The following is a 23,761-nucleotide window of genomic DNA, read 5'->3' as shown; positions in this document are numbered from 1 at the left end:
TAAGACGGCCGCCCTTTTTGCACACATACCTGTCACCCTGGAATCCCTGTTCGCACTCACACACAGGACCATCCAGGCTGTCAATGCACTTCCCACTGTTTTTACAGGGGTTGTCTGTGCAGTACGGCCCCACCTGGCACCTGTAGCGAAAAGATACGTATTCAGTACAGCAGCCTAGACCAAAGAGTAATGCGAAATAACCGTATTACTTCCTGACAGTCACTGATCCAATGCGGCATCCGAGTATCTCAGAGAATTATCGAGACGCGTGCATGCGATTCCAGCTCTGCGGAAACGCTCAATGCCATTTCCTACAGTGCAACGCTTCCGTTTTTTGTTATCAACACGAGGCTCAGGCTCGATTTTCATTTCAGATTAAGCGAATGGAGGAGTGCTAACAGATGTTATGGAGAATACTGAGGCCCTGGATAGGAGCAACAACAAAAATGCAGATAAGATGAGATTGTTTCCTCTGTCAAAATATTTATACAACACATGCCAAAACATAATTTTTTTTTTGAAAATGTCATCCAAACATTGAAATTGGTAAGAGGGCATAATCTTTAATACCACGCTTATAACAAGTAATACATCCTTATATCTGTCAGCAAAAGCCAGGAAAAATGGTTCGTCTGAGCTCCCAAATCTACAATTCATTTTCACCCTTAAGCAGTACACTATGTTCATAAAAGCATCATATCTATGCGAAAGAGACAGATTCATACCGTTGTCCCGAGTACTGCCCTCTGCACTGGCAGTGGAGGTCGTCGCCGCGTGGCACGCAGGTTCCCCCCGTACAGGCAGGGGTTGGAGGCACATGGGCTGATGCCAATCTCACAATGAGTACCCATGAACGAAGCCTTGCACTTACAGAAGTAACCTGGTGAAACAGCAGAGAAAGCATAAGAGAAAGGTTGGACATGCCATTGTAATTTGGTGTTCACAGGGCCGTGGGGGAAACAGGTTTGGGTTGAGGAATGAGGATTACAGCTGTATACTTTAACTTTGGGCTCAGAAACGCACATTCGGATGACACAGTAATCATCTTCAGATAATCAAAACGTTGGGCATTATAAGCAGACTAGGTTGAGGAGCATAACTACGCAACTCGAGTAGACACGACACCGGGCGACAAAAACCACAACGGGAGCTTCGTACCTCCGTTGGCCAGTGAGGAGCAGCTGCCCCCGTTGTTACAGGGGTTGCTGGAGCAGCCCTCGGTGGCGGGCGCCAGCACGCACCCGGGCGCCACGTCCACCGCGTCCTCCAGCACGGCGTGGGCGCCACGCGCCTTGGTGTTGAGCGGCAGCTCTTGGCCGTTAAGCACGATGGCTTCCACGCAGCCTCGGAGCCCATTGGTGAGGGGCAAACTGCGACCGTGGCGTCCAGCTGTGGAAGAGGGGTGCTGGCGCACATGCCCGCCGAAGTAGACGCTGTTGTCCAGGTTGAGTGTGCGCAGAGTACCCGGCGCTGTGCCCGAGGCGGCGTGCACGCGGTCCAGGACCAGCTTGGCGTAGTTGCCATCCACCTCGAGGGTGACCGCGTGCCAGTCGCCGTCGTTTACCTGGGTGCTGTGTACAGAGACGATTCCAGGGCCACTGCCACAGTCAAACTTGTACTGCAGGCGGCCATTCACAATCTGACGGAAGGAGAAAAGGAGAGAGAGGAGTTAGGCCCCGTCCAGATAGAACCGCTAGTCCCTACCCACCATAGGAACTTCTGCAGCTCTAACCAGCCTGGATAAGTAGCAGCAATATGGCAAAACGGTCACCTTGCCAAGGCGGGGCTACCATAATTAACCAATAAGGAACGGGCGGGGGTGTGGTATATGGCCAATATACCACTGCTAAGGGCTGTTCTTAACTGGTTACAAATGTAACAAATGTAACCAGAGCAGTACAAATAAATGTTCTAGCAGGGCAGACATTTGACGAACTGACCTGTTGGGATGGTGGCAGCCTATGACGGTGCCACGCTGATAGTCACTGAGCTCTTCAGTAAGGCCATTCTACTGTCAATGTTTGTCTATGGAGATTGTATGGCGGTGTGCTCGATTTTATACACCTTATACACTAGCAATGTGTGTGATTGAAATTAGTCGAATCAACTAATTTGAAGGGCTGTCCACATACCTTTGTGTATATAATGTATCTTACCGTATCACATTGTCTTGTGATACCATGTAATTTTCAAACCAGTAAGCTAAACCCCTTGGAGCACTAGTGTCCCAAATGGCACCCTATTTCTTCTATAGTGCACTACTTTTGACCAGAGCCCTATGGGCCCTGCTCAAAAGTAGTGAACTACGTAGTGAATAGCTAGCTGATCCTCTGGCACCTAGACCGTACACCGGTGAGGAATGTGTGAGAAAGTGCTTTCAGCTTCCCTCTCAGCATTCCCTGAAAATAGCACGGCTGTGTGTGTTGTTCGACATGCAGTCCCACCACCGCATTCCCAGAGCCCTTTCACCCGAGGATCATAAAAGACAACCAGCACACAGCATGGTGGCCCCCCCAAGGGGAGGTCCTGGCAGCTAGCGATTATCAGGCCGTTGCCTTCACAGGATAACATGGGCTAATACGGGGATTGGGCATGGGACTGGGAGCTGGAGCAGCAGACTCAGAATAAATAGGACAGTACCCACAGCACAGACAAGAAAGTGGTTTGTTTACTGTGATTTCATGCCCAAGTTGGGAAAAATACTACGGTGGACTTGAAATGGTGTGGGAAGGAGATTTATGTTCTTATAGTCTGTGGCTAGTAGCTAGAATCCGGCGTCTTCTCACATGGACACGCGCACACAGTGTTTGACCTTTGACCCACCTCCAGGATGCTGTAGTCGGTGCCCTTGGCGTACATGACGGTGGCGTGGCTGGAGAAGGTCCTCAGCCTGAGGGACAGCTTCATCTCCTCCTTGTTCTCATTCTCCATCAGACGGTACTTGACATAGCCCGTCCCGCTGAACGTCAGGGACTGGCCATCTGGGGAGGGGGGACAAAGATAAGTATGGGGGGGAGAGATAAGAAGAGGGAGAGACCGATAACTAGACAGTGAATACAGAGACAAAACAAACAGTAGGTTCATATATACTCATTTGACAGCTTCATATCAGTGAGAGAGAGGGAGAGAGGGGTAGTAGAGAGAGAGAGATATGCAGAGAGGGGGAGAAGAGAGAGAGTCAGATAGGATGAGAGGTGTGTCTGCTCTTACCGGAGCACTTGCCCTGCTTGGCACCATCTGTACACACACAGCTATACTTGGCCTCCTTCCGGTCTGCCACACACTCCATGCCCTCTGGGCAGGGGTTGGCATCACACAGCTTGTTCACCGTGGGACATTTGCCACCTTGAACAACAACGTACACGGGTTAAGAGCATGATGAAGCCAGAATGGGGTCAGGGGGTGAGGGGTGTGTGTGTGTGGTGGTTTAGGTCTATGTGTGTGTGATGGGGTGGGAGGGGTAAAGGTGTGTGTGTGTGACTATTTATGCACATCTATGCCTATGTGTGTGTGTGTGTGTAGGCCCATGTACGTCTCGGTGTGTGCCTGTCAGTACCTTCACATTGACAGGTAGCCGTGCGCTGGTGCCGTGGCGTGACGAAGCTGAGACGGGCCGTGCTATAGGTGGACATGGCGGTCCTGTCCAGGCTGATGACCTCGTCGCAGAAGCGCAGCGGGCAGTCCAGGCCGGCGCACAGCTTCTTGACCACGCGCACGAGGCGCACGCCCGTCATTTCCTCGATGACCGCCGCAGACGAGTTGAGCTTGCGGAAGACCACCTGGAGGAGCAACGGTGAAGACGTTAAAAAGACTGAAAGATCAATCTGGAAGTCCTTAAACGGACATGTGACATATTGCAGCGAATTCGGCACTTGACTATTCTTCATGATGAATCCTAGAGTTTTGATTCTATTTCACAACTGTAAATACATTTGGTCAATTTCTATGGTTGCCCGTCTTCTATTCGTACTTTTATGTTAGTGGAAGACAGACCAGCATTTTAAAAGCTATTCATACATAGTGTGCCATATTATATGTTATGCTAAAGTTAATATCCCTATCATCATTATTACAAGCATTATATTGCGTTAAATTATTACATATGCTATTGGTATTATTATCGGTATCATAACCTCATTGGCTAGTAAACAAAGCAAGTGCTGATCCAGAATCAGTCTTGCCTTTTCAGATCACAATTGATAGGATGATATGGACAGGGGGAGGACCTGATCTGAGATCAGCACTCCTACTCTGAGCCGTGGTCATGGTTCTTACCTCCTGTGGTTGGTAGGGACTCCCGGACTTCTCCAGAACCAGTAGAACATCCAGGTCTCCTGTCCCCTGCTCGGAGGGCTGCAGACTAACCAGCTGGGCCTCGCTGCGTCTCACCCCCGCTACATTCCTCAATGCCCGCTGGAACGTGCGCCAGTAGTCCCCGATGAACTCCTCGGGCGCGATGCCGGCAAAGCGCACGGCGATGGAGTTGTCCAGCGCCTGCCGAGTCACTTGGCGCACGTGCACGTTCACGTCGGCTGTCGCCGAAAAGCGCCCGTCTGTGACTGTGATGTTGAGCGGGTAGTGGCCCACGTCGAGTGGGCGCTGGGCGATGACTTTCCCGTCCGCGGCGGAGATGGTGAACAGAGCGTCTTCGGCGTTATCCTGGGATGATGGAGGTGAGAGACTGTAAGTTAGCGTGTCGTAAATGTCCTGGTCGGTGGCGTGGATTTTGCCGAGCACGCCGCCGGGGTACTCCTCGCCGGCGACAGAAATGTAGATGTCCAGCGGGAAGACGGCGGGCGGGTAGACACTCTCGTCGATGACCCGGATGCTGATGTAGGCCGTGGAGAGGAGCTGGGGCTTGCCGTTGTCAGCCACCTAGAGGGAGAAAAGGGAGAGGAGAGAGGGATAAGTCACACGTTGTGTCTGTTGAGAGAGAGAGAGAGAGAGAGAGAGAGAGAGAGAGAGAGAGAGAGAGAGAGAGAGAGAGAGAGAGAGAGAGAGAGAGAGAGAGAGAGAGAGAGGGAGAGAGAGAGACCCAACTAAAGCTTGCATATTAATTATCAAAAACTCATACTAGGACTTAGGCCTAGTTATAAAATGTCTCCAAAACTTTGACACGATTCACTTAATTTTACTGCTTTCATTCAACAAGTCAACAAAAAGTACTATTTCTGACAACGTATAAGCCCAAATAACTGCCACCATGTCGGCAACCATGTTAAAGCAGACTATCACTCAGCGATCCCCCATATCACCCCTACACGGGTAATAACATAACTGTGCTCGACCTATGATGGACTATCACTGCGTCAGTAGCGTGTTAGTTTGCTTGTTTATTATACTCTAGTATCGCCAAATCACTTATCGTCCAAGAGCGCTCAGAAGGCTAACCAAATGACATACGGGGTACAGCAGAAAAAACAAACTAGACACGTGTTGGAAGTACTCCATCTCTGCCATTCATTTTGCTGTATGCAGCTCCACTTCCCCACTGTAGAGGGAGCTTATGCTCTTCCATTCTCCTGATGCTGAACCTTCCACACTCATCAATACACAAGTCAACATGGACCACCTGCAGAAAGACTAAGGGCCTATGTGCTCAGACAAAAAAAGGAAGGCATTTACACAGCCAGAGACGCTACAGCAACCTCTGGAGAGTTCGGGGAGGATTACCAAACGTTAAGAGAGAAATACACAGTGTAGAACAGATGGAATTGTCGGTCAGAGAGAAGAGGGAAACCATCTCGGCTCTGCTCAGTATATTTCTATCTGCAACATTCAGAACGTTAGTCTGAGTCGAGAAATCGCACTTCTTTCTCATCCGCCTACTCCTTTTCTCCGAGGAGGGAGAGAGAGAGCGAGGACAGTAGTTCACCGACTGGCAACACGCGAGCTGGCTACGGCGCTCACCACTATGCCTCTCATGTGAGATGTTCCGCCTTGCACTCTGATTCACTCGGTGTGAGAGAGGGCAGCAGGATTTTTAATTTATTTATACATGGTGATTATTTAGATTTGACGCTATAGATCTTGTTATCATTTTGATGTTTCTAAGAGAGGTTTATCACAGTGGGCAGCGGCAGATCAGGCTATTTTCCACAGAAAGAGAGAGAAGGGAGAGAATAGAAGAGAGGTAAGCATAGGTATAAGTATGATGGGGGAGTAGAGGGGGTGGAGAGAGATACAGAAAGAGAAAGAGAGAGATACAGAAAGAGAAAGAGAAATACAGAAAGAGAAAGAGTTACAAAGAGAAAGAGAGATACAGAGAGAGATACAGAAAGACAGAGAGAGAAATACAGAAAGAGAAAGAGAGATACAGAGTTAGAGAAAGAGAGATACAGAGAGAGTTAGAGAAAGAGATACAGAGAGAGTTAGAGAAAGCGAGAAAGAGAGAAAGAGACAGACAGAGAGAGAGACAGACAGAGAGAGAGAGAGAAAGAGAGAGTCACACAGAGAGAGATAGACAGAGAGAGAGAGACACAGAGAGAGAGAGACACAGAGAGAGAGAGAGAGACACAGAGAGAGAGAGAGAGAGAGACACAGAGAGAGAGAGAGAGAGAGAGAGAGAGAGAGAGAGACACAGAGAGAGAGAGAGAGAGACAGAGACACAGAGAGAGAGAGAGACAGAGACAGAGAGACAGAGAGAGAGAGAGAGAGAGAGAGACAGAGAGACAGAGAGAGAGAGAGAGAGAGAGAGAGAGAGAGAGAGAGAGAGAGAGAGAGAGAGAGAGAGAGAGAGAGATACAGAGAGAGAGATACAGAGAGAGAGATACAGAGAGAGAGAGACACAGAGAGATACAGGGAGAATTTCAGAGAGAAGGAGATCCAGAGAGAGTGAGAGATACAGAGAGATAGATACAGAGAGAGAGAGACACACATAAAGAGAAAGATAGAAAGATAAATAAAGTCAAGGAAATACAGTAATAGAAGGAGAGAGTGACCAACCAACACTGCATATATGCTCCTATAGTACCTGGACATGCAGCAGGTAGTTCTCCTTGGTCTTCCTCTTCAGCTCTTCCACCACCAGCAGCACCCCCTGTTGGTTCACCTCGAACACCCCCCCCTCATTGCCATCGACGACGGCGAAGGCGAACGGCGGCCCATTGTGCGTGGCGTCCCGATCGGTCACCATGAGCTGGACAACGCTGGTCCCCATTGGACGATTCTCCTGCGAGAAAAGGAAGTGGTTTAGACTTAGTATTCGGGGATACTGTGGGCAGTAACGACTGCTGTGTGAGAGAGCAGGAAGAGGGGATTTGATGTGGGAATCAATCTTGTGAATCAATCTTTCTCTTCCTGGAAGGCTAAGCCATTTTTTTCAGTGTGCGTATATATGTGTGCGTTTGTGCACAGACACCAAATCCCTATATCAGATTTCTGGTTCTCACTGTCGGCTCCTCAAAAGTAAAGACAGAGATACCTGACGGTGCATCCCTATTTGCCCAATCTCTCCCTCCCTTCCTGATAGTAAAAAGGGAGGAAAGATGCATTTTTTTGTATCATCTTTCGAAACCTTACACCTTCAGTCATCTCACCACTTCTTTCTTCACTTCCAACCCCTCATCCCTCCCTTCTTCTCTATCCTCTCCTCATCTCTTCTCTCCCCATTGGCCTCTCTTTCCCACCTTCCCCACCCTCCTCCCCTCCCACTCTCTCCTTCCATCCATTCCTCCCTTCCTCCTCACCTGGATGATGAGGCTGTAGTTGGCAGGGGAGAAGAGGGGCGGGTTGTCGTTGACGTCAGACACGTCGATGTTGACCGTGGCGCTGCTGGAGCGGGCCGGAACGCCGTTGTCCGACGCCAGCACCGTCAGCGTGTACCCCGATGTCTGATGGGGAAGGGAGGGAAGAGGGGTGGGTGGGGTGGCGAGAAAGAAATGGAGATAGAAAGAGAGAAGGGAGAGAGGAAGACAGAGAATTAATACCTCTCACTCTCTACTGCTTTTGTAAGCGATTATGCAAAGCTGACTGGTAAACTGGCTCAGCGTTTCAGTTTGATTGCAGTCTACAGTGCAATTAAGGTGTCACCGAAGACAGAATTAGATATCCCCACACACACACAAATGCATATATTGACACACACACACACACACACACTTCAAAGACATTCCACAGATATGCATTTGAAGGAATTTACATCAATGCCCATCCATTATAACGTTTGAATGTTTCACCATACCGTCTCTCTGTCTAGCTGGCGTGCCACTTTGACCTCTCCTCTGATTGGGTCAATGGTGAAGGGACTGCCCTGGTTCCCCGCCACGATGGAGTAACGCACGTGGTTATAGGCTGGCCCGTCTGCATCCTCCGCCATCACCTATGACCCAAGACAACAGGAGAGAGGAAGAGTCACGACCAGCCGCCGAGGACGACACACACAGATGTAGACTTACACACACACCTGCTCTGACACGAGACCGTGGGACAGATATATTCACACACACCTGGCCAGTATTGGATCCTAGGGGAAATCAGGGGACGGACAGGATTCACACGTGTGTGAAACGGGCAAACATAACAATCCTGTTTAACTTCTTATGGCTGGGGGGCAGTATTGAGTAGCTTGGATGAATAAGGTGCCCAGAGTAAACTGCCTGCTACTCAGGCCCAGTTGCTAATATATGCATACTATTAGTCGATTTGGATAGAAAACACTCTGAAGTTTCTAAAACTGTTTGAATGATGTCTGTGAGTATAACATAACACATATGGCAGGCAAAAACCTGAAAAGAAATCCAACCAGGAAGTGGGAAATCAGAGGTTTGTAGATTTTCATGTATTTGCCTATCCAATATACAGTGTACAATTTGGTCTGATTGCACTTCCTAAGGCTTCCACTAGATGTCAACAGTCTATAGAACCTTGTTTCAGGCTTCTACTATGAAGGGGGAGCGAATAAGAGCTGTTTGAACCAGGTGTCTGGCAGAATGCCATGAGCTAAGTCATTTCTAAAGACAAAGGAATTGTCCGGTTGGAATATTACTGAAGATTTATGATAAAAACATCCTAAATTGATTCTACATGTTTCTACGAACTGTAAAGGAACTGTCATCTGAACTAAGTGCCTGCGCCTTGTGAATTTGGATTTGTGAACTAAACGTGCAAATAAAAAGGAGGTTTTTGGACATACTTGATGGACTTTATCGAACAAAACAAACATTTATTGTGAAACTGAGATTCCTGGGAAGGTAAGTGGATATTTATAATGCTATTTCTGACTTCTGTTGACTCCACAACATGGCGGGTATCTGTATGGCTTGTTTTGGTCTCTGAGCCATGTGCTCAGATTATTCCATGGTGTGCTTTCGCTGTAAAGCTTTTTTGAAATCTGACACATCGGTTGCATTAAGGAGAAGTACATCTTTAATTCCATGCATAACACTTGTATTTTCATCAACATTTATGATGAGTATTTCTGTAAATTGATGTGGCTCTCTGCAAAATCATAACGCGCCAATGTAAACTGAGATTTTTGGGAATAAATATGAACTTTATCGAACAAAACATACATGCATTGTGTAACATGAAGTCCTATGAGTGTCATCTGATGAAGATCATCAAAGGTTATTGATTCATTTTATCTCTATTTCTGCTTTTTGTGACTCCTCTCTTTGGATGATGGAAAAATGGCTGTGATTTTCTGTGGCTTGGCTCTGACCTAACATAATCGCATGGTATTCTTTCGTCGTAAAGCCTTTTTGAAATCGGACACTGTGGTGGGATTAACAACAAGTTTATCTTTAAAATGGAGTATAATACTTGTATGTTTGAGGAATTTAAATTATGAGATTTCTGTTGTTTGAATTTGGCGCCCTACACTTTCACTGGCTCTTGTCAAATCAATCCCGTTAACAGGATTTCAGCTGTAAGAAGTTAACGACGAATCATTTATATTCGGGTTGATTAGACACAGTTAACACATGGACACAGGGGAAGAAAGAGGGAGAGGAGGGGTGAGGGGCCAAGGGAAGAGGTGTTAGAAAATGTATATCGGGGCGGCAGGGTAGCCTAGTGGTTTGAGCGTTGGACTTGTATAAACCGAAAGGTTGCAAGTTCAAATCCCTGAGCTGACAAGGTACAAATCTGTCATTCTGCCCCTGAACAGGCAGTTAATCCACTGTTCCTATGCCGTCATTGACAATAAGAATTTGTTCTTAACTGACTTGCCTAGTTAGATAAAGGTAAAAATAAAACAAATAGAAAAGGGGGAAGGGGAGAGGGTCAGAAAGGGACGTGAGTCACCTGTCTTTAATTCATTAGTATGTGTGTGTGTGTGTGTTACAGTATGAAGAGCGGAGGGAGGTCCTCGTTTAACTCTGCACCACCAGAAGGTGATCTAACACAGCAACTGATACGTGACAGAGAGAGGGTACTGACTGAAAGACTAGTTAAGAAAGGGGTGAAATAATGGGATGAGGTGTGCGTGCGGTGATTGAAAAGGTATTTTATGAGCGGGAGGGAAACAGAAGAGAAATGACAGACGCGACATAAGCGCACTGCCTATACAATGGTAGGGGAATCCCCGCAAAACAAAAACATGTAGGTTCCAACACAACGCAAACAAACTCTAATATATTCCTTTAGCGATTTTATATGCTTTTTTGTTCTAGTTTTCTAGAAACACCAGACCAAATGATCAGAACGGTCACTCATCGGTCAACTCACCGCCACCACTGTCTTGCCGGGTTCGGCGTCCTCGGCCACCACGGCAGCATAGGTGGCCTGGCCGAAGGCGGGGCTGTTGTCGTTGACGTCCGTCAGGTTGATGTTGACCGTGGCCATGTCGCTGAGCGGCGGCGTGCCCCCGTCCGTGGCCTCCACCGTCAGGTAGTACTCGTGGGACGCCTCGAAGTCCAGCGGCTCGATGACGAAGATGTCACCTGGAGGGGAGACGAAAGAGGGAGAGGGAGGATAGGACGGATGGATTAGAAGAAGGTTCCTCCACTGTCCCAATGTACACAACAGACATGTCATCTGATACGTCCCCTTTGAAACGCAGGTTGACGTTTACTGAGTGATCGCCCCTTAGATAGGCCAGCTGCAAAGTCAAAATTGGCTAATTTAATGTCAGGCATTAGGGTTAGCAGTGTGGTTAGGGTTAGGGTTCAAAACAGCTAGTGACCACTCTGCAGGGCTGCCTCCAGAACAAGATATGTGTATGCCACACATACACACAAAGGTAGTAGTCATAATATGGTGCCCCTGGCGAGACATATAAATGAAGAAGAGAGGTGGAGATACAGAGATACAGAGATACAGAGAGAGATACAGAGATACAGAGAGAGATACAGATACAGATAGATATACAGATACAGAGAGAGATACAGATACAGAGAGAGATACAGATACAGAGAGAGATACAGATACAGAGAGAGATACAGATACAGAGAGAGATACAGAGAGAGAGAGAGCGATACAGAGAGCGATACAGAGAGAGAGAGCGATACAGAGAGCGATACAGAGAGAGAGAGCGATACAGAGAGAGAGAGAGAGATACAGAGAGAGAGATACAGAGAGAGCGATACAGAGAGAGAGATACAGAGAGAGAGATACAGAGAGAGAGATACAGAGAGAGATACAGAGAGAGAGAGAGAGATACAGAGAGAGAGAGAGATACAGAGAGAGAGATACAGAGAGAGAGAGAGAGATACAGAGAGAGATACAGAGAGAGAGAGAGAGATACAGAGAGAGAGATACAGAGAGAGAGAGAGAGATACAGAGAGAGATACAGAGAGAGAGATACAGAGAGAGAGATACAGAGAGAGAGAGAGAGATACAGAGAGAGAGATACAGAGAGAGAGATACAGAGAGAGAGATACAGAGATACAGAGAGAGAGATACAGAGATACAGAGAGAGATACAGATACAGAGAGATATACAGATACAGAGAGAGATACAGATACAGAGAGATACAGATACAGAGAGAGAGAGCGATACAGAGAGCGATACAGAGAGAGAGAGCGATACAGAGAGCGATACAGAGAGAGAGAGAGCGATACAGAGAGAGAGAGAGCGATACAGAGAGAGAGATACAGAGAGAGAGATACAGAGAGAGAGATACAGAGAGAGAGATACAGAGAGAGAGATACAGAGAGAGAGAGAGAGAGAGATACAGAGAGAGAGAGAGAGAGAGAGAGAGAGAGAGAGAGAGAGAGATACAGAGAGAGATACAGAGAGAGAGAGAGATACAGAGAGAGAGAGAGATAGAGAGAGAGATACAGAGAGAGATACAGAGATAGAGAGAGAGAGAGAGATCAGAGAGAGAGAGAGAGATACAGAGAGAGATACAGAGAGAGAGAGAGATACATACCAGTCTGAGGGTCGACACTGAACATGCCGTGTTCGTTTCCGCTCACGATGGCATAGGCGATCTCGCCGTTGGCTTCAATGTCCCGGCTAGCGGCGTGCACCCGCAGCAACTGCGTGCCCACCGCCACGTCCTCCGAAACGCCCGCCACATACTCGCGGTGCTCAAACACGGGCGGGTTGTCGTTGATGTCCAGCACGGAGACAGTGACGCGGGAGAGGGACGAGAGGCGGCGCGGGGAGCCCCGGTCGGAGGCGCGCGCTTTGAGCTCGTACACAGCCCGCGCCTCGCGGTCCAGGGGCTTTTTTAAGGCAATGACGCCGGTACGCTCGTCCACGGAGAAATGGCCGTCGGCCGAGTCGGCGAGGGAGTAGAGGATGTCGCCGTTCAAGCCTGGGGAGGAGACAGAGAGAGATGGAGATCGTGTTAAAAACACATGGACTAAAATAAAACTAAATGTGTAGAATCTGATATTCTGACATAAGAGCATTAGACTAACATTACTCTGAGTGACAGTTCATTATCGTTTTGCCTTTGTTGGAAAGCAAAACCATGAACAATCCAAACGGGAAACAATATAAATCTCAGTGTACTTTCTCAGCAATACAGTCACACACTCCTGAGGAACAATACTTTGTCATATCAGCCGTTCAACACCATATACCCTTTTCGCCGACCAAAAGCATTCACAACGCAAACATGCAAGTCACATCGCCCTCGTTATAACACCTTGCCGCTTCCCGACAGGGCGGTCCAAAAACAAGACAGAGACGGATGTGGACAATAACCATAATGCCTTTTTTGCAGGTGGCCCACATCTCTCTCACACACACACACACACACACACACACACACACACACACACACACACACACACACACACACCCCCTCCTCAGCGCATCTCATTACAAATAAAGAGACTCTGTCTGTGTCCCAAATGGCACTCTATTCGATAGTGCACTACTTTTGACCAAACGGGCCTTGGTCAAAAGTAGTGCACTGCAATGGGAACAGGGTGCCATTTGGGATGCAGTTCTTGTCGGCGGGAGCCCGGCTTATTGCCACCTGTTGGTTCCAGTCACCGTCGCTTTTATCAGACCAAATTACTCGGCCGACGGAAATTGCTTGATGACGTCTATGTGGATCGCGTCAAATTGTTAAGCAATCTCGACTCCCGACACCAGGCGATTATACTTCATATCCAGTCTTCTGGACGTTTCCTCCAACACTGTGGCCTGATTTTGTCATGTTTATGCAGTACCTTATAAAACTATGTTCCTACTATTATCTTGCATCCCTATCTGGTATCCAAAATCAGTCTGCCATTTTACCTAACCACAGGCAGACAAAATGTCTACATGCTAATCTCCAAATTCGGCACCGTGGGTTTGATTAAACTGTGCCTTCGGAAGACAGCATTCGTTGAAACTTTATCGACAGCGGTAACAAAGATGCTCCTCCTCAGCCCAAAGTGGCAAGAAAGCTTGTTTGCGTCTAGTATGAGCCACATGAATGTTGTTTACCCAATAGAACGAGGGACAGCACAGACAAGGAATAGAAAGAAAAAAAACACTTCAGAAGATAACTGGGGATAGAGAGGAAAGAGATAGGGGGGATAGAGAGGAAAGAGATAGGGGGATAGAGAGGAAAGAGATAGGGGGATAGAGAGGAAAGAGATAGGGGGATAGAGAGGAAAGAGAGGGGGGATAGAGAGGAAAGAGATAGGGGGGATAGAGAGGAAAGAGATAGGGGGATAGAGAGGAAAGAGATGGGAAGAAATAGGGGGATAGAGAGGAAAGAGAAAGAGAAAATGAGAGAGAGAGAGAGAGAGAGAAGAAATAGAGAAAGGAATGTGTCAGCATAACTTCTCCCTTAAACGCCAACAAAGGTCACCAACCAGCTTCATAGTTTGTTAGCTTCTTTCCCCCAGACCGATAAGAAACCACTTTGAGAAGCGCCGCCATGGCAGTGGGCACACAGCAGGGACAAGGACGCGAGTAAGTATGAAACTGCCAAATATCTTCAACCCAAGTGAGCCGGTTTAGATAGCACAACTGGTGTCGGGAACTGGCAGTGCTCAAAATGTGTCAACATTTGGAGCAAAGAAATACTCTGAGTCTCAAATGTCGATGATATCCCGCACGAATAGTGAATGAATCCTCTATCTGACAATGGAAGTCGGATACGCACGCCGGTGCACACGCACACACTCAGTCCAATGGCCACTGGCTGAGTGAGCGAGGACTGTGTGACCTGGACTGTGGCAGAAATGTGTATTTTGTCTCGTCAGAGTCGTCATAGATGGGCATTGACTTTGTTTTTTCCCTGTGCGTGGGACTCTTCGGTTCTCCTGGCAATACGGACATACATCAGCCAATACACATTTTACAGGGCTGGCGATAAAGACACAAACTAGAACTCTACAGGTCCGTGTGTGTGATATATGCGATACCAACATGTGTGAAAGGAATGTAAATGAAGCTCATTCAAAGGGCTTTATTGCCTCGGGAAACACATGTTTACATTGCCAATGTAAGTAAAATAGATCATAAACAAAAGTGAAGTAAACAATATTTAAAACAATAACAGTAAACATAACTCTCACAAAAGTTCCAAAAGAATAAAGACCTTTTTATTTATTTTTTTATTTCACCTTTATTTAACCAGGTAGACTAGTTGAGAACAAGTTCTCATTTGCAACTGCGACCTGGCCAAGATAAAGCATAGCAGTGTGAACAGACAACACAGAGTTACACATGGAGTAAACAATTAACAAGTCAATAACACAGTAGAAAAAAGGAGTCTATATACATTGTGTGCAAAAGGCATGAGGAGGTAGGCGAATAATTACAATTTTGCAGATTAACACTGGAGTGATAAATGAACAGATGGTGATGTACAGGGAGAGATATTGGTGCGTAAAATATCAGAAAAGTAAATAAATAAAAACAGTATGGGGATGAGGTAGGTAAAAATTGGTGGGCTATTTATCAATAGACTATGTACAGCTGCAGCGATTGGTTAGCAGATGTTTGAAGTTGGTGAGGGAGATAAAAGTCTCCAACTTCAGCGATTTTTGCAATTCGTTCCAGTCACAGGCAGCAGAGAACTGAAACGAAAGGCGGCCAAATGAGGTGTTGGCTTTAGGGATGATCAGTGAGATACACCTGCTGGAGCGCGTGCTACGGGTGGGTGTTGCCATCGTGGCCAGTGAACTGCGATAAGGCAGAGCTTAACCTAGCATGGACTTGTAGATGACCTGGAGCCAGTGGGTCTGGCGACGGATATGTAGCGAGGGCCAGCCTACTAGAGCATACAGGTCGCAGTGGTGGGTGGTATAAGGTGCTTTAGTGACAAAACGGGTGGCACTGTGAAAAACTGCATCCAGTTTGCTGAGTAGAGTGTTGGAAGCAATTTTGTAGATGACATCGCCGAAGTCGAGGATCGGTAGGATAGTCAGTTTGACTAGGGTAAGTTTGGCGGCGTGAGTGAAGGAGGCTTTGTTGCGGATTACAAAGCCGACTCTCGATTTGATTTTCGATTGGAGATGTTTGATATGAGTCTGGAAGGAGAGTTTACAGTCTAGCCAGACACCTAGGTACTTATAGATGTCCACATATTCAAGGTCGGAACCATCCAGGGTGGTGATGCTAGTCAGGCGTGCGGGTGCAGGCAGCGAACGGTTGAAAAGCATGCATTTGGTTTTACTAGCGTTTAAGAGCATTTGGAGGCCACGGAAGGAGTGTTGTATGGCATTGAAGCTCGTTTGGAGGTTAGATAGCACAGTGTCCAAGGACGGGCCGGAAGTATATAGAATGGTGTCGTCTGTGTAGAGCTGGATCAGGGAATTGCCCGCAGCAAGAGCAACATCACTGATATATACAGAGAAAAGAGTCGGCCTGAGAATTGAACCCTGTGGCACCCCCATAGCGACTGCCAGAGGACCGGACAGCATGCCCTCCGATTTGACATACTGAACTCTGTCTGCAAAGTAGTTGGTGAACCAGGCAAGGCAGTCATCCGAAAAACCGAGGCTACTGAGTCTGCCGATAAGAATATGGTGATTGACAGAGTCGAAAGCCTTGGCAAGGTCGATGAAGACGGCTGCACAGTACTGTCTTTTATCGATGGCGATTATGATATCGTTTAGCGTGAGCATGGCTGAGCTGCACCCGTGACCGGCTTGGAAACCAGATTGCACAGCGGAGAAGGTACGGTGGGATTCGAGATGGTCAGTGACCTGTTTGTTGACTTGGCTTTCGAAGACCTTAGATAGGCAGGGCAGGATGGATATAGGTCCGTAACTGTTTGGGTCCAGGGTCACTCCCCCTTTGAAGAGGGGGATGACTGCGGCAGCTTTCCAATTCTTGGGGATCTCAGACGATATGAAAGAGAGGTTGAACAGGCTGGTAATAGGGGTTGCGACAATGGCGGCGTATAGTTTCAGAAATAGAGGGTCCAGATTGTCAAGCCCAGCTGATTTGTACGGGTCCAGGTTTTGCAGCTCTTTCAGAACATCCGCTATCTGGATTTGGGTAAAGGAGAACCTGGAGAGGCTTGGGCGAGTAGCTGCGGAGGGGGGGGGGGTGGAGCTGTTGGCCGAGGTTGGAGTAGCCAGGCGGAAGGCATGGCCAGCTGTTGAGAAATGCTTGTTGAAGTTTTCGATAATCATGGATTTATCGGTGGTGACCGTGTTACCTAGCCTCAGTGCAGTGGGCAGCTGGGAGGAGGTGCTCTTGTTCTCCACAGTGTCCCAGAACTTTTTGGAGTTGGAGCTACAGGATGCAAATTTCTGCCTGAAGAAGCTGGCCTTAGCTTTCCTGACTGACTGCGTGTATTGGTTCCTGACTTCCCTGAACAGTTGCATATCGCGGGGACAATTCGATGCTATTGCAGTCCGCCACAGGATGTTTTTGTGCTGGTCGAGGGCAGTCAGGTCTGGAGTGAACCAAGGGCTATATCTGTTCTTAGTTGCTTATCTAAAATGGTGAGGAAGTTACTTTTAAAGAATGACCAGGCATCCTCAACTGACGGGATGCGGTCAATGTCCTTCCAGGATACCCGGGCCAGGTCGATTAGAAAGGCCTGCTCACAGAAGTGTTTTAGGGAGTGTTTGACAGTGATGAGGGGTGGTTGTTTGACTGCGGCTCCGTAGCGGATACAGGCAATGAGGCAGTGATCGCTGAGATCCTGTTTGAAGACAGCGGAGGTGTATTTGGAGGGCCAGTTGGTCAGGATGACGTCTAGGAGGGTGCCCTTGTTTACAGATTTAGGGTTGTACCTGGTGGGTTCCTTGATGATTTGTGTGAGATTGAGGGCATCTAGCTTAGATTGTAGGACTGCCGGGGTTTTAAGCATATCCCAGTTTAGGTCACCTAACAGAACAAACTCTGAAGCTAGATGGGGGGGCGATCAATTCACAAATGGTGTCCAGGGCACAGCTGGGAGCTGAGGGGGGGGGGTCGGTAGCAGGCGGCAACAGTGAGAGACTTATTTCTGGAGAGAGTAATTTTCAAAATTAGTAGTTCGAACTGTTTGGGTATGGACCTGGAAAGTATGACATTACTTTGCAGGCTATCTCTGCAGTAGACTGCAACTCCTCCCCCTTTGGCAGTTCTATCTTGATGGAAAATGTTGGGTTGGGTATGTAAATCTCATAATTTTTGGTGGCCTTCATGAGCCAGGATTCAGACACGGCAAGGACATCAGGGTTAGCAGAGTGTGATAGATACAATGTTGTAACGATGTGCAAATAGTTAAAGTGCAAAATGGAAAATAAATAAACATAAATATGGGTTGTATTTACAATGGTGTTTGTTCTTCACTGGTTGCCCTTTTCTTGTGGCAACAGGTCACAAATCTTGCTGCTGTGACGGCACACTGTGGTATTTCACCCAGTAGATATGGGAGCTTATCAAAATTGGATTTCCTTTCAGATTTTTTGTAGATCTGTGTAATCTGAGGGAAATATGTGTCTCTAATATGGTCATACATTAGGAGGTTAGGAAGTGCAGCTCAGTTTCCACCTCATTTTGTGGTCAGTGTGCACATAGCCTGTCTTCTCTTGAGAGCCAGGTCTGCTTATGGTGGCCTCTCAAAATAGCAAGGCTATGCTCACGAAGTCTGTACATAGTCAAAGCTTTCCTTAAGTTTGGGTCAGTCAAAATGGTCAGGTATTCTGCCACTGTGTACTCTCTGTTCAGGGCCAAATAGCATTCTAGTTTGCTCAGTTTTTCTGTTAATTCTTTCCAACGTGTCAAGCAATTATCTTTTTTTTTCTCATGATTTGATTGGGTCTAATTGTGTTGCTGTCCTGGGGCTCTGTGGGATGTGTTTGTGTTTGTGAACAGCGCCCCAGGACCAGCTTGCTAAGGGGACGCTTCTCCAGGTTCATCTCTCTGTAGGTGATGGCTTTGTTATGGAAGGTTTGGGAATCGCTTCCTTTTAGGTGGTTCTTTTCTGGATGTTGATAATTAGCGGATATCGGCCAAATTCTGCTCTGCATGCATTATTTGGCGTTTTACGTTGTACACAGAGGATATTTTTGCAGAACTCTGCATGCTGTCTCGATTTGGTCTCCCTCCCTCCAGCTCCAAATGATCCGAAATGCACCTACAGCTAAAATTGGGGGAGGGTGAGAACCTAATTCCTCCGTTCAGATATCCTATATGTTGGCATGGAAGTAAGAGCGGACTTTCGGAATTCCGTGCTAGTGTGCCAACCCCGGGCGGAAGAGCTGTCCAAAAAGCAGGCCCCCGGTTTTTACTTCCTGAGCGAACCAGTTCTTACATCCCATTAAATCTGTCAAAACTGTCAGTTTACCAGAGAGAGAGAGAGAGAGAGAGAGAGAGAGAGAGAGAGAGAGACTTTTGAAGGGAACAGGCTGACACGCTCCCCTAGTCTAGAACACCTTGCCCTGTCAGAGGAGTCATTATCAAATGCCAGTAAAAAAAACAGAACCTATCTAGTCAAATTGGTAGTGCCGCTAAAAGTACCAACCGTGTCCCATTTTTAGGGGAGCTCGCTAGTATCAGAGCTCTTGAGTTTAAATACGGCCGCGACACAGTAGCGCTTTCAGCTGTCCTCCATTTGAGGGAGTTCTGGGGTCCAATAGGTTTCGTCTCAACGCGGCTGCTCCTGATCAGGCGGGTTTCCTGAAAGACGGTGTAAATATATGCCATGTGGCAGACTATTTCATCCAGAGCCACTAACAGTAGTGCACGCAGACATTTTCGTATGGGTGGCCCCAGCGGGAACTGAACCCGTGAACCTGAAGCTGTACGCTCCATTCTCTACCAACAGAGCCGCACAGGGACACAAACACAAAAGTCATAGAAGACTGGGAAGAGAACGTGTGGGTTGTGACTTACCCACTGGCAAAATGGCAAGTAGAAAATGGCCATTAGGCCTTTTTAGAATCGAGTGCTCGAAGTAGAAGAGAATTTCATCCCTATCATCGTTTTTTACGCTATAAGAGACTGGTGTAAAATGGAGGTGGGGATTACTGTGATCCTGTGGAGTCAGCATTGCAGGGGAAAAGCAAAGCAGCCATACTTCTCAAACAACTCCGTCTGTATTTCTCAGCGGAAAGATGAATTATGAAGTGACTCGCCTGTTCACAAATAAAGACGGCGCGGTTCAAATTCGACTAAGTTCAACTGACGGACGACGTCGAGCTCCGCGGCGGCTACCGGACGTGGGCAGAGTCGACAGAAAGAGGCAACATACTGCGCATTGTGCACAACGTCGAGAGCGCCGGGGGTACAGCACGAGACCAGAGAGCTCAGCATTGCCTGGTCAAAGACTGGTAAGATAAGAACAAGAAACAAAACTGATCAACTCGTTTGTAAATAAACAAACAAACGTACCGGTGTCGAGGTCGGTGGCGAGCAGCCGCGCCACGAAGGTGCCGACCTCCGTGTTCTCGAAGATGGTGATGGCGTAAGGGCCCGAGGTGAACTGTGGTGCGTTGTCGTTCACGTCCTCCACGGTCAGGTGCACGGCCGCCTCGCAGTAGCGCCCGCCGCCGTCTAGTGCCCGCACCGTCAGGTGGTACTCCTCCTCCTCCTCGCGGTCCAGGGGCTGCTGGGTCTTCAGTTCACCTGGGAAATGAAAGACGGAGAAAGGCACGTGTCAATCAACGGGCAAAACAAATCGCTACCGGGTACAAATGATAACTACATTTCTATGGTCCCGTTAAGATAATTCACTCTGTCCATTGTGTTCACAGTCGCCAAAACAAAAGGTTTCAGGTTGAGGGAAGCTGATCTGTAACTAGGGGGGAAACTTCACTTCAACATTTAGTTCCCGAAACCCTAACAACCTTGTCATGCTCACCTCCACACACACACACACACACACACACACACACACACACACACACACACACACACACACACACACACACACACACACACACACACACACACACACACACACACACACACACACACACACACACACACACACACACACACACACCTCTATTTTTAAGTTGTCATTAGCCGCTTCGGTGCTTTCAGAAGTAACACTTCTCACAGATCACTGAGTCAGACAACGTGTGCCTGCATTTGTGCATGTTCTGAGACCTCATGTCCTCTTGTATGCCACAAACCCCTTCCCCTGATCCAGGCATCCAACCCACATCCAAACAACTAATGGATTTCAGAAGAGGATGGAGATAAATAAATAAATAATTGACAGGGAGGAGGAGGAGGGGGGACGCAGGAGGACAGGAGTAGTTGGCAGCTAAGAGCAGCTAGGAGGTGTCCTGGGATATGGTGCATGCCAACATTACCGGGGTCTCGCTGGACACACATGGCGCCCGCACAAGCACACAAACTGCCGTTACTAACCAAGCCTCTTAGTGTTCCGTAGCATGCAATAATCAAATCCAATTTTATTGGTCACGTACACATATTTAGCAGATGTTATTGCGGCCAAATTGAAATGGCCAGATTCTTTGCTCTTCTTCTCTCTGTTGTAAAAGTCTCTCTCTCTCTGTTGTAAAAGTCTCTCTCTCTCTCTCTCTCTCTCTCTCTCTCTCTCTCTCTCTCTCTCTCTCTCTCTCTCTCTCTCTCTCTCTCTCTCTCTCTCTCTCTCTCTCTCTCTCTCTCTCTCTCTCTCTCTCTCTCTCTCTCTCTCTCTCTCTCTCTCTCTCTCTCTCTCTCTCTCTCTCTCTCTCTCTCTCTCTCTCTCTCTCTCTCTCTCTCTCTCTCTCTCTCTCTCTCTCTCTCTCTCTCTCTCTCTCTCTCTCTCTCTCTCTCTCTCTCTCTCTCTCTCTCTCTCTCTCTCTCTCTCTCTCTCTCTCTCTCTTTCTTATTTATTTAGTGTGGGGGTTAACGGGAGCTAACTGGTATTTCTGCAGAGGAGACTCGAAACCTTCAGGTGAGAACATGTGCAATGAAACTGGGGTTCTTGGCGCAATCGCTCGCTAATCCTCTGGGGGAAATGTTCTCGGGGGGGGCAAAATGCATTAAAAATAATCATCAAAAAGGATGCGACGTAAACAAAATCCACCTTGCCATTAGACACACACACACACACACACACACACACACACACACACACACACACACACACACACACACACACACACACACACACACACACACACACACACACACACACACACACACACACACACACACACACACACACACACACACACACACACACACACACACACACACACACACACACACAGGGGTGGATGGATTATGATTCAATCAGAAAGTGTGCAGTGTGCATGACTGGTGTCCACACTGGGAGGTTATTACTGTGTCTGTTTGTGACGGTACAGAGGGAGACAAAAGACAGGGTCCGTGAGTGTAGGGATGCAAGGCTCAAACATCAAATCATGGCATTGTAAAACTGGTGTGTGTGTGTGTGTGTGTGTGTGTGTGTGTGTGTGTGTGTGTGTGTGTGTGTGTGTGTGTGTGTGTGTGTGTGTGTGTGTTAGTGTTACATGTCATGCTGCCATCACGCACCCATGGACATTTGATAGTCATAATAGTCAGAATAACCTTGGACGTGCCGTGAATGTAAACTGGATGAATGCCAGCGCAATGCAGCCATTTGAAATGACTCGAAACGACTCTACATTGCGGCAGACATGAAACCTGTGGTTATTTTGAGTTTGGATTAGCTGTATGGTAGCATGGGCAGACTAGTCAACACATCAAGTGTGTTGAGGTGTAAACACAGACAGACAGGAAAACAGACGGACACACACACACCTGTGTCGGGGTCGATGGTGAAGAGCTCGGCTCCCGGTCCCTGGAGCTCGTAGGAGATGTGGGCGTTGGAGCGGATGTCTGCGTCCGTGGCCGAGACCTGCAGGATGAGCCTGCCGGCTGGGACGTCCTCGGGGACCCTCTCTGTGTAGAGGGACTGGGGGAGCGGAGAGTGGAGAGAGCAAGAAAGGGAGGATGAGAGAGTGTGTGGGAGGGAAGAGGGGAAAAGACATCAGAAGGTAGGAAAAAAGATTGATGGTGGGGGGGGACAGAGAGAAGTAAAGGTAAGGTAGAATATGCAAGAATAACAATCATTCAATAGGTATATTAACAAGGGAGGAAATGGATAGAGGGCTAGAATGAAAAGTCATTACAATTGACAGCAGTATGCACTTAAACCATAATACAATCAGCAATGGAAATGCATTAGCTGGTAAAAATAGCCCTCAATGCTAGAAAATTACCCTTTAATTTTCGCTTGCCTTTCTTCAATGAGAAGCCTTTCCAAACCTCTTATTTTCCTCCCTCGCTCCCTCCTTCCCCCAGATACTTGTCACGCATAGCGTGTACCCCCACAAGCAGATAACATGACATTTTTTAGTGGCCTGCCTTCTCTCTTTACCTTCTCGCAAACCGGGCTGTTGTCGTTGGCGTCCAGGACTTTGACCTCGACCACGGCCTTGGCAGAAAAGGTGCCGTCGGTGGCGGTGATATTTAGGAGGTAGCTGTCGCGCTCCTCGCGGTCCAGTGGCTTCCTGACAGACACTTTCCACTCATTCTGGAGGTGCTCGATCGCAAACTGTCCTAGAGGGTCGCCTCCTGTATGGGTAGAGTTAAATGGTGAGAGAGTCAATGGGGAGGGTCAGTGGGGAGCGAGTCAATAGGGAGAGTCAAATGGGGAGAATGGCATTCAAACTAATGAGCAACGCGTCACAATATGGCCCCTGCCTCTGATTTCGAGAGGACTAGTGGTTTTGTGTGTGTGTGTGTGTGTGTGTGTGTGTGTGTGTGTGTGTGTGTGTGTGTGTGTGTGTGTGTGTGTGTGTGTGTGTGTGTGTGTGTGTGTGTGTGTGTGTGTGTGTGTGTGTGTGTGTCTCTCAAGGGTTTGCGAGCTTGTGTTCCGTACTGAATCATACATCAATGGCGGGTTGTTCTTGGAATCAGAGAAGATCTTGTCCTGCGAGTGGTCGCGAAGCGCAAAGAGGAACTGCATCCA

The 23,761-nt window shown here is 47.8% G+C and overlaps 1 protein-coding gene across 1 annotated transcript in view; it reads right to left on the bottom strand.

Moving 5' to 3' along the window:
* Positions 1-23,761, bottom strand: part of LOC124001586 (protocadherin Fat 1-like) — a 99,810-nt gene that overhangs the window by 5,355 nt on the left and 70,694 nt on the right. The window contains 16 exon segments of the mRNA XM_046308499.1: positions 30-140; positions 726-793; positions 795-880; positions 1,159-1,639; positions 2,824-2,981; positions 3,211-3,345; positions 3,557-3,779; positions 4,276-4,875; positions 6,974-7,171; positions 7,689-7,832; positions 8,183-8,320; positions 10,669-10,883; positions 12,314-12,703; positions 20,179-20,412; positions 22,549-22,702; positions 23,168-23,364. Of these exon segments, the coding sequence (XP_046164455.1) occupies positions 30-140; positions 726-793; positions 795-880; positions 1,159-1,639; positions 2,824-2,981; positions 3,211-3,345; positions 3,557-3,779; positions 4,276-4,875; positions 6,974-7,171; positions 7,689-7,832; positions 8,183-8,320; positions 10,669-10,883; positions 12,314-12,703; positions 20,179-20,412; positions 22,549-22,702; positions 23,168-23,364 (3,532 nt within the window).

This window comes from Oncorhynchus gorbuscha, linkage group LG17 (genome assembly GCF_021184085.1).
Source record: "Oncorhynchus gorbuscha isolate QuinsamMale2020 ecotype Even-year linkage group LG17, OgorEven_v1.0, whole genome shotgun sequence".
Taxonomy (NCBI): domain Eukaryota; kingdom Metazoa; phylum Chordata; class Actinopteri; order Salmoniformes; family Salmonidae; genus Oncorhynchus; species Oncorhynchus gorbuscha.
Note: the sequence above shows the minus strand (reverse complement) of the source record. Positions and strands in the feature narration are given on the sequence as shown.